This window comes from Paramisgurnus dabryanus, chromosome 22, assembly GCF_030506205.2.
Source record: "Paramisgurnus dabryanus chromosome 22, PD_genome_1.1, whole genome shotgun sequence".
NCBI classification, from domain to species: domain Eukaryota; kingdom Metazoa; phylum Chordata; class Actinopteri; order Cypriniformes; family Cobitidae; genus Paramisgurnus; species Paramisgurnus dabryanus.
In genome coordinates, this window is record NC_133358.1 from 17,323,826 (window position 1) to 17,335,922 (window position 12,097).

The following is a 12,097-nucleotide window of genomic DNA, read 5'->3' on the forward strand; positions in this document are numbered from 1 at the left end:
GGTGATAAGTGTTGACCGACTCAATGACTGACCTGTAGAAGTTCACCAGCAGCTGCTGCTGTTGTGAAAGTCATGCTTTCTTCAACAACCTTTAGAAATGTAGTTTCTTTTTGACCATCACAGTCCACATAGCATTCTGATTTCCTTCTAAAGATCATCATGTTTTTTTTGCATTGAGGGTAAGGTTGTTCTCTTGGCTCTAGTACTCTATGTTCTTGACCTCTGCTCTGTAAGCTCACTTTTTGTTGTTGGTTATTCTCGTACAATGATGGTGTCAAATGCTAAATTGATTATGGTGGTAGTCTCATAAGAGGGTTTGCAGTCATATTGTATGTATAAAGGGAGAAGAGGAGGGGGCTTAGAACACAACCTTGTGGTGCTCCTGTGTTCAGTATGATGGAGGGTGAGATATGCTTCCCAATGCAAACAGTCTGTGGTCTGCCAGTGAGGAAATCTTGCACCCAGATGCACAGGTGTGTGTTGAGGTCAAGGTGGTTTTAATGTGTTGACCAGTTTATGGGAAGGGGGCAACACAGGTTACACGCCATAGTCATTTAGTGTCTTGATTGCTGCCTGTTTTGGTACCATGTGGCTGACTTGAGGTACTTTGGTACAAAGGCCTGCTCCAGTGTGATGTTAAACCGGTTTGTGAATACTGCTGTCAGCTCACCTGCACAGTGTTTTAAAATAATTGTTGCACAGCTCCTGTCATGTAACACCAGATCATAGTAACCACAGCTGTAAAAAAACTAGCAGTTTAAATGAATTCATATGATCTACATATTGTATTTCATTTCTTCTGAAGCCATACAAGTGCTTTGTGTATAAGACTGACTTATAATAAAATCATTGCCTACTGTGTATTACTTTTTTGGGGGGAGTGGGCAAACTTTTCTTAAAAAAAGTAAACTGAGTAATAATTTTTGTTGTTGTTGTACTGTGTGCAAAATGTCTAACGCTGCAGTTATAAATCTCATCTCTAACAGATCTTCAGAAGATGCTGGCTTGTATTCAAGAAGGCGTCAAGCAAAGGACCTAGACGGCTGGAGAAATATTCAGATGAAAAAGCTGCATACTTTCGAAGCTTTCATAAGGTAACTCTTACGTCCATGTTTCAAGTTCCGTCCTCAATGATGTACTCAAACACAGTGTTGGGGAAAGTAACTTTTGAAAAGTCATGCATTACAATATTAAGTTACTCCCAAAAAAGTAACTAATTACGTTACTTAGTTACTTTTCATGGAAGGAATGCTTACGTTACTTTTTAGTTACTTTTGCGTTACTTTTGCGTTACTTTTTCTTGGATTAGGCTTGATCTCTTTCAGGCCTTGCAGGTGTTTTTCTGACTAAAAAGTTCTGCATTCAGAAATTGCATATTTCATCACAAAAATGTCGCGCTCTGGCCTGCCATCTCAGTTTCTGACTCAAACTGTTCCTACACAGGCGTGTTTACATAGAGTGCATAATGTGACTATGTTTAGTTGAATTCAGTAGATAATTTTTTTAAACCGAATTAAATAAACTAAAAAAGTAACTTGCATTACTTTTTTGAAAAAGTAACTCAAATATTAATGTGTATATTTAAAAAGTAATGCGTTACTTTACTCGTTACTACAGAAAAGTAACATTATTACGTTATGCACGTTACTTGTAATGCGTGAACCCCGACACTGCTCAAGCATGCATGTAACGATAACCAACACCTTGCTCTTCTGGATTAATAACTTAATAATGTTTACAGTTTGCTGAATTAATTAGTTAAGGATGCCTTTGCATCCCTTCTGTTTAACATGCACCTTTGGTACATTCCAGGGTGGAAGATAACACTTTTCATCACATGCACAAATTATTTGACCAGCACCCCTCTTGAGAAACTTCTCCGACAGAGGAGAATCAGCCTCAATGGTTCATGGCGTGAAAGAAACACAGAGTCTAATTATTTAGTTAGCGGGGGTCATAAGCATTCTGCAGCGATCACCGTGTGGTACTTTTGGAGCTGACAGTAGATCAGGTTGAAGGTGTAAGCGCGAGCGCGTGCCTGCGTATTCGTGTTGTGACAGATGCGATGGCAGATGATAATGTGATGTGCTCTCTCTGGAGTGTTGGTCCGAGCAGACCTTCATCGGCACAGACTTTGGCACCGTTCCATTAACTTTGAATGTCATTGTGATAAAAAATTTGATTTGATCGGGGTGCAGAATGTGGAGATGATTGGAAATTTAAATAATTTTACCACAGGGCTATTTAACTGCGGTCCTGGCGGGCCAATGTCCAACCATAATCAAACACACTTAAACAAGCTAATGAAGGTCTTCAGGATCACTTGAAAATTACAGACAGGTGTTGTAATAAAAGAGTAACTCTGAAAAAGTTTCTCATGTTATGGAAGTCAAATAAGTCATGCATAGCTTTTTATGTCCCTTACTAAAGTACTGTAAGAGCAGCACGCTTTTCAGACTAATAGAAGTTTAAAATCATTATAAAATATATACTCCTGATTGCAAAAATCTCTTTGCTTTTTTAATTTTGCAAATGAGATACAATAATTATCTGTCCTCCTAAAATATGTAGTTTTGAGGAGGCTTTTTTCCGATTGCGCTTCCCAGCATTCAGACCCTCTTTTAAGGTGAATAATTCTAGGAATTACATCCATTTCCTGTCCTTAAGCCCTTTGAAAAAATTTCAATTATGGCTCATCATCAGTTCGATGGCTGATGATCTTACGCTGGCAACGTGCAGAACATTCTTGAATAATGAGCGCAGATGCGGCTGGAGATTAGGGCCACGACACGATGGTTTGATGTTGCTGCATTGTGTGAACGTGTCTTTATCGGCTCTAACAAGCCTTCTAATAAGCTTACTCATTAGACATGAGAGAGAGAGAGAGAGAGAGAGAGAGAGAGAGAGAGAGAGAGAGAGAGAGAGAGAGAGAGATGAGTGAATGTGGTACAAAGCAACATCTGGCTTATCAGTATTTGAAAAGAAGACCCTGAAACAGGATTTTTGATGTTCATGAAGAACATGTATATATTTGACTAGATCAAAGCAAGGTCTTATGCTTCATACTTTTGTCATATTTATATTTAAAGCAAATGTATAAATGTTTATAAACATCTGATCTATACAGTAGGGGAGAGTGGGGCACAACCTAACACTTTTTGGTTTTGGCTCAATCATTACAGAAATATTTGAGTTTGATTAATTATATTTTTACACAAGCAACACACACATCTCTGCTACAAATGAACATTTGAAGTTTGTTTCTAGTACTTACCATTCTTGGACAATTACACCAAACGTGACAGAAGTGCAAACGTTACAACTTACCCCATAGGTGGGGTTAATTGTAACAGGCAGGGTGTTAGTTGTAACACTTGCTAAAAATTAAGTTTGCAGGCAAATATTTCAATACTATTTTGTCTGTATACTTGAAGTGGATATTGTTTATATATCTGCTTAATATAGACAGTTATCCACACTGTATTCATTCATCCAGCCCTTTTCTAACAATAGTTCAATTATAAATGGATACAAATGTCTAAATATGTGAGGAAAAGCAGAACAATTATAACAAAACTTTTTTTATATGTGACCCAGTCTGTAATAACCATACTACAGTTTCAAAATCAAATTCTGAGATAATGAGCATCAAAGTCTGACTTTAGCCATTCATTTCATTTTGATTTCGATCTTTGACGTGACCTTATTCAATCAATATTATAATATAATAAAGATATGAACAAAAATAAATTTGACACACGATTTTTGATAAGACAGGCACATTTATTTTGTTGCCAGCCAGCAATCATTCATGTGTAGCCTATTAAAACAACGGCAAGAATTACGCTAACGTTACCGTTTTTTATATCATAAGTGCTGAGGGGTTAGTTGTAACACAGCGTTACAATTAACCCCGCTGGGTCAAAATATTTTCAAGCCCACCAAAAAAGTTGCTAAGAGCTGCAGACATATTTCAAAACGATGCTATGTTTTAGTCAACAAGACACTGATTAATATGACATAGCATTGGTTTGGTATCTTACACACCCAACTTAGAAACCAAAAAAAAACACATGATGAAAAATGTTACATGCCACACAAACACTCGTTCATCAATAACTCTCTGGAAAAACATTATACATTTCCAATAATTTGCGGGAGATCGTCTTTTGGCAGCATGAAAAAAATACCGGAAAAATAAAACGCTCAACATTGTGCAACAATGTAAACAGTCCATGTTACAACTAACCCCGCCTTAGTTTTTGCCCCGCGCACCCCTACATAACCATGCTTGGTGTTCACCTTATGTAACCATTCAGGTCTTTAAAATGCCATTGTGGTATGGTAAATACGCTACAGTATATTCTTTCTTAAATCATTATTAAAAGTCTGCACATTGTCGATATCAGGATTGTTTATGGAGGATGCTTTAACACAGTCAGTGATGAATCATCCGTTCACTGTGATGCACCTGAGCTGTAGATGTTCTTGCAAAGCCTTGTGCAAACCTTTCCTCAGATTCATAATCCCTGAACCCACACACAACACCATATACAGACAAATAAACACATACAAATGCAAACACTTCTCCCTGTTGCCACAGGCAAAACATAAAGCTATAAACCCAAGAATTGCCTCTGGCTAAACTGAAAGGTGAGCTATAGTGTCTGGATGTCGTCTAGACTGCAAATATCTGCTATCAAATACAGCTAATTATTTCTTACTATTAACGATTAGGTTGCTTTTTAACATTGCGTATCAAAGTTCATGTAGCTTAGTGAGCAGAGCATTCTGTTAGCTTTGCACAAGGTTATTGGTTCGTACCGCGGGCAACACACATACTGATAAAATGTATACATTGATTGTGTAATGCATGACAGTGTCTTGATATTTGAATTCTTTCCCAGCTACTGTTGTGTAATAATAAAACCCAGATGATTACTCCACAAATAAACAGCAGTCATTGCCAAACAATTTAAGCATTCATTCATTGTAATTGTATGCTGTTTTTGAATGGTGACAGCTTACTCATATCCCTAATTATCTTATTATGTTTGGTATTTTAGCTTGGGCTGCTGCATAAAACTGATTTCTAAGGAAAACATATTTTGTCATAATTGTTTTGTTTATGAGATTGTTGAAATGACCAAAATTAAGTTGTGTCTTAAAATCTCTCTATAAAGTCGACAGAAGTCAACATGAAATCAGAAATAACAATTCATATTTTTTATGGAATATTGTAGTGTTTTTTATATATAATTTATTTATATGTTTACTTCATTATTATTATTATTTTTATTCATATTCTTTAAAGAAAAACTGGGTTTTTGGGGACTTGCTGCAGTTGATCATCCCTGTGTATTGTTCGCTATGCTGTATTACAAACACTCAACTTCCAGAGATCCAGTCAGTTCCCAAAGGACAAAATCAAGTCCCATCTTACATTAGACATTTTAGGGATGCATAACGATTAATCGTGATTAATCTATAGCAGAATAAAAGTTTTTGTTTACATCATATATGTGTGAACTGTGTATAATAATTATATTTATAAATATGCACACATGCAGGTATAATTTTAAGAAAAATATATATTTATATATTAAGAATTTATATATAATACAGTATGATATGATACATAAATATACAAATGTAAACATTTCTTAAATATATACATGCATGTATGTGCATTTATCTATACAAAGGTATTATACACAGTTCACACACACATAGATGAAGTAAACAAAAACTTTTATTCTGCTATAGATTATTTGCGATTAATTGATATGCATCCCTACTTAGATAAACATCAGGATAGGGAAATAAAGACAGTTGCAACTTTTAATGCCGACTTTTGTTCATATAGGGGCGGTTTCATGGACAGGGTTTAGATTTATCCAGGACTAGGCTTTGGTTATTTTAAGATATTTAAGTAGTTTTTACAAACAAAACTTACAACAATATTGGTGTGCATCTTAAGACTAAACAATGGCACTGATATAATATATGTTAAGATTTGTCAGTGCAAGATTTTTTTCAATTAAGGTAGCTCAAACATGCATTTGAGTCTGGAACTAGAATAAGCCCTGTCCAGGAAACTGCCCCATTATTTTACAATAGTGGACTTCTTCTGATGGTTATAGTGCTAAAAATGGGTCTCGTCTCATCTCATTAGGCTGATACAAACAGACTGAGTAAGAATGCTTTTTAATGGTTAAAAACACGAGGCGTACCGCACTACCATTATTTAATTGACTTCAGAAAAGAGCAGTGTGCTGCGTTTTTTTTATATTGCTAGGCAACCATTGAGGCAGCTGTCCTGTCAATCAAATATTGAAGAGTGAGCACTCTTTTGCTGTTAACTGTCATATTAGCAGAAACTTTAAAAAGAGGACACTTGCTCACTGTCCTGTCCATAAGCCCTATCCAGGAAACTGCCCTATATCAATAAAATGTTACACTTTTATACAATGTAACATACTTTTAAGGTATAGACTTGTATAAATAGGTGTGTTCTCTGGGAATCAAACCAATAATCTTGCTTCTAACCCAATGTTATAGCAATTAAACTATACAGTAGGAACACTGGCAAGGTTAAAGTATGTTTATAAATTGGTTGTTTTAAAGAACATTTACTGTACACTCACCGGCCAGTTTATTAGATACACCTGTTCAATTGCTTGTTAGCACAAATTGCTAATCACCTAATCAGATGCACCAACCTAATAAGGCATCTAGACATGGTGAAGACAACTTGCTGATGTTCAAATACGTTTTAAGTGACTTTGAACATGGCACGTTGTTGGTGCAGTATTTTAAAGCATGCTGATCTACTGGGATTTTCATGCACAACCATTTCTAGGGTTTACAGAGAATGGTCCGAAAATGAGAAAATTTACAGCGAGTGGCAGTTTTGTGGTCGAAAATGCCTTGTTGATGCCAGAGGAGATGGGTAGACTGTTTCGAGATGATGGAAAGGCAATTTTAACTTAAAAACCACTTGTGACAACCAAGCAATGCAAAATAGCATCTCCGAATGCACAACACATTGAACCTTAAAGCAGATCGGCTACAGCAGCAGAAGACCACACCGGGTGCCACTCCTGTCAGCTAAGAACAGGAAACAAATGAGGCTACCGTTCGCACAGGCTCACTAATATTATACTTAAGCAATATCGCTCGAGTAGGAGTGTGATATAGCTCTATATCATCACGGCTGTGATTAGGCCAGAGGCACGAGTGCCGGAGGCAATCACAGCCGTGATGATATAGAGCTATATCACACGACTCCGAGAGCGATATTGCTTTTATACAACAGTTCGACGGCACACGTTTGAAAAACGAAAACTAGAAAACAACAACGGAGTTATTTTAAAAGCCTCTTTGTTTGAGAACTACTTATTCCGCCACGGATTTGAGGGCGGCTAGAATGACAGGTAACACTTTCGGCTGCTTTGAATCTCATAATAACTCAATGGACGGATAGGCGTTTCTTTATATTAACGTTTCTTGGTCACAAAGTGTAGTTTTAAGATTGGTTCAGTCGAGAATATATATTTATTATATTTAAATCTACAGTCGATTAGTAAAGATAGCGCCTGTTTGAACGTTTGCTTAGTGAGATTCGGTACGTATGAGAACCAAAGCATGAGCGGACGTCAGTGTTCACTCGCCCCGCTGACCACCGCCCTCTCTGGGCTACATCACTGACAGGGATTCCCTGGATCTGATATTCGCCTTGTCTGTGTTTGATGGTCAAAATGAGATCAAATCAGCAGTATTTGGTGTCATGATAAAACTATTACTTGTTTTCTTTTTCATATTTAGTGTCTTTTGTGTTGTTATTTATATAATGTTACTATTGGTTTCCCATTTACTCTTAACGCGATACGAGCAGTCGATTATTATTAAACTTTGTTCTTGTCAGTACTATATATAACTGTTTTTTATAAGTGTCAGAGAGATGTTTTTGCATGCTGCTTATAAATATACCAGTGGCGATATTCTCATAACATGTTTTAATAGTCACGTCACGATTAAATAAATGATCAATGTCCACATTTAAAAGCTGCGGTGCTTACCTGCAGTTCCACAGTTTTTCGCGTTCTGATAAGAGATATAGCTCCAGAAAAAAATGAGTCTTTACATTCCTCTTTCCAAGTGTCCACATGATGTGACAAGACATTACTCCCATTATGTTTAACGCAACATCCAAGAGCGCTGATCTTTGACAGAATAATAACTTCCGATTGGGATTCACCGACTGATTTACGAGCTAGTGAACTAATGAGACACACGGAGAGTGTTTAGAAACAGCGCGTCTGTGTTTTTCCATTCAGAGATGAGCCTGTTTAGGACCTCCATTCACTAGGTGGCGGAATGATACGAAAGGTGAAGCGGTTACTGTGCCGTTATCAGTACAATATTGCGTAGCTCTTAGCCAAACAGATTCGAGAACCAGAAAGAATATAAAATAAAATATTGCCTGGTCTGATGAGTCTCAATTTTACCTGCAACATTCAGATGGCAGGGTCAGAATTTGATATAAACAACATGAAAGCATGGATCCATCCTGTCTATGGTTCAGGCCTGTGGTGGTGGTTTAATGATGTGGTAATGAGAGTTTCTTGGCACACCTTGTACCCAACTGAGCACAGTTTAAACGCCACAGCCTACCTGAGTATTGTTGCTGACTTTGTCTATCCCTTAATGGCCTATCTTCTGATGGATACTTCCAGTAAGATAAAACAAAGCTGGAATAATCTCAGACTGGTTTCTTGAACATGACACTGAGTGCGTTTACATGCACAGAATAAGCGGATAACTATCAAAAATCTGCTTATTACAGAAAACTGTTTTCATGCGTTTACATGCAAATCAATAAGCCGGCTATGCAGACAACTGCGTTTACATGGGACTTGGAGAATTATCAGTTTTCTCGCAGGCAGTGACGTCACCGCCTATAGTACATAATAGTCGATCAAAAAGCCAACGACATATCTGTGATGTCCTTACTTTAATGCACCACTAGATGGCACTCAAGCTTTTTGATAGAGATTTACATGAGAGAAAAGAGTGAAGAAGAAGAAGAGAGAATGTTGTGCTTGTGTACACATGTGATGCTACTTGTTCCTTACAGTTATTAGTTATATTAAAGTTTCTATGAGGAATATACTTCTGTGCTTGCTTTCTTACATGAAGACATAACAATATCTGTCTTAAGCTGTACTGTTGTATCTCTCCTCGTGTCTGCAGAACCTGTAAATGTAACATGAGCTTTTATTTTCACAGTTTCACTGCCAACTGCTATAGTTGAGCGGAGACTTTACCTCGCGCTTACTTCCGCGTGTGACTTTTATCTTTCATACGCGGAGACATGCGCACACGGACAAAACCGTGAGAAAGCGGGTTAAGGTGTTTACATGCCACGCGAAATCGGCGTAATGAGCAAAAAACTACCTGTGCCGATCGGTTTTTGATGCACTCATGTCAATATATACCAAAATCTGTGAGGACATCTTATTGAATCTTAGTCTGGTAATACCATCCTCTGCTATTTTGCTTCGCTTCATAGACAGAGTCTGGCTGGGCAAAATTGACAATTGTTATCCTTTCTCGTGGGAGGGGCTTGCCTGAAGTTTAAAATCATTGGTCTAAACGTAAGCCAATCACATAACGTTTGGATATGATGTGCGTTATGCGGCGGCTCAGCCGCATCCAATTTCTGCTGTAAAACACATGTATGATGTGAAAACAAACCCATCGAGAGAAAAACCGGAGTTAACATGGCTGTGAACGACTTTTGCAGAGTATGTAAAGTAAATCGGGCCAGAGCTAGTTGAACACTATCCTTACGGTGTCTTTCAACTCACGTCTAAGTGGAGGAACGCCCCTCTCTCCTCTCAAACTCTTCCACCAGACAGCCATAACCATTTGTAAATTAAATCTTCCTACCTTATTTTCTGTTTAATCAGGAACGTCACCAAAGAATGTTTAACCACGCGTCCTCCACCATTAACTGTGAACAATGAAATTCCCCTCCATGATTTTTCGATCGTTGTACACGTCAAGCTGCACACAGTTTCTCGCTGACAATCGGTAATAGTTGATAAATTAAACTTTTCCCAAAACCTGTCGGGAGTAGGGCAACAACATAATCTCCATTCAAAATGTTTAACAAACACTCTTCTTGTTCGGGTTTAAGTTGGCAAGTGCCGGTTCTCCACAACAGAGCAAATAGCTTTCTGTGCCTCCATGTCCACTACAAACTACAACCATACATTCGCCGCTTAGCGTCTATGTCACGGCTCTCAGCCCGCCCTCTGTTCGTTGATTGGATGGCCGTTTTGAGACCGGAGGAAAATGGTTAGAATGGGAGGTATCTCAGAAGCGTAATGAAATTTAGCAGAAGTACAAAGTCTGATGTAGTCAGGCTAGTTGAATCTATGCCACAGTCAAAAAACTAAAATTCAACTTTATTTTTTATAATTTATAGCAACTCCTTACTAGACAATTTTTTGTTTAAAATTTAAGTGAAACAAGAAATGTTTTACAATTTAATAAAGTGTATATTAACTCTTTCACTGCCAGCGTTTTTTAAAAAAGTTGCCAGCCAGCGCCAGCGTTTTTCATGATTTTCAGCAAAGTTTAATGCCTTCCAGAAAATGTTCTTCTTTAAATATATAAACATACAATATACCAAATGAAAGAACAGACCCTCTGCTTTCAAACAAAAAAAACATTTCATCCTACCTTTAGTGGTTCTTTTGCAATCAGCTTTTTAATATGGGTATAGGTTTCTGCAAAATACCACATTTTGAGCAAAAAGCAGAGATAATTCCATTTTTGTGACGGACTTTTCATAGAGATCCCATTCAAAGCGATCTTTAAAACACACACGGACATGCAGGTGCTTGCCATAGGGCAATACTTTCGGGTTTAAAAAGTTGCGGATAATAGCGGTATTGCGGAAAGACGGAAAATCTCGTCATTGGCGGGGAAGCGTTTTCTCTTAAATGACGAGATATCTCGTCAATGGCGGGGAAAGAGTTAAGTAAGGGTGTCACATTTCGATTTTAAATCGAAATCGATCGAAATTAAGTCACAGCCTCGAACTTCGAATAAAAAAATGGGATCGTCGATCTGCCACGCCCCCATGTCACGTCTGGTCGGCTTGCCAAGCGGGGAAAACCTCTCAGATATTTATATTTTAAACACGAGGGATGTATTGCTACAAATCCTTGAAATGCATATCATAAACAGGATTACTACCTACTGATCTGCCTTTAGACAGAGCGCAGCTCTCTGCACGTGCGTGAGAATGAGGCGCCAAGATGCAGCGGATTATATTTTAAACAAAAGGGATAGTTTGCCTCAGCTCCCATGAAACGCATAAAACTGAACAAATACGTAAAGATTACTAGTTTATGTTTAGACTTCGGAAGGATGCGAGAGCGCGTCCACGTGAGACAGAGAGAAGCGCAGCTGCATGACCCGCTGGTTTTATGTCAGATGCCAGTCCAAGACGTGCGCATTAAGTCCATGTGCGTGCAAGAAGGAATCCTTTCTACAAGTTCTCTCGGGTAAAGTAAAGCCCACAAACCCACATGGGAGGAAAAGCACGCAATGTGTATGCTAATATGTAACTATAATAATAATAATAATAATAAATATTAATGACATTTTAATTGTAAATTAAAATAGAGTAAAAATCGAGAATTGAATCGAATCGTGACCTTAGAATCGAAAATGTAATCGAATCGAGGATTTGGAGAATCATGACACCCCTAATATTACGTGTATATTTACTAAAAAATTTTGGCACTAAGTTGGTTAACATAAAATCCAGAATAAATGTGCATTGACGCTAAACCAGTTAAAAGCCACTATTCTAAACCATGGCAGAAAATAAACATGCAAAAGATCTCTGTCATGTTTCATCTGTTAATACAGTGAATACTTTAATTCACTTTGAAGTTTTTTATGATCCATGCTAATAAATCCCACACGTATTCAGGGTTTGTCATTAGTATGAAACAGCAAAAGCTAAGAGAGATGTCCAGCCTTCTCCCTAAAGCCGAGCGCAGCAGTAATTTCA

The 12,097-nt window shown here is 37.7% G+C and overlaps 1 protein-coding gene across 1 annotated transcript in view; it reads left to right on the forward strand.

The window, feature by feature from the left end:
* The window catches only part of dok6 (docking protein 6), a 90,475-nt gene that overhangs the window by 44,112 nt on the left and 34,266 nt on the right, over positions 1-12,097 (forward strand). The window contains exon 2 of the mRNA XM_065294986.1: positions 987-1,094. Coding sequence (XP_065151058.1) covers positions 987-1,094 — 108 coding nt within the window. The remainder of the gene's footprint in view (positions 1-986; positions 1,095-12,097) is intronic.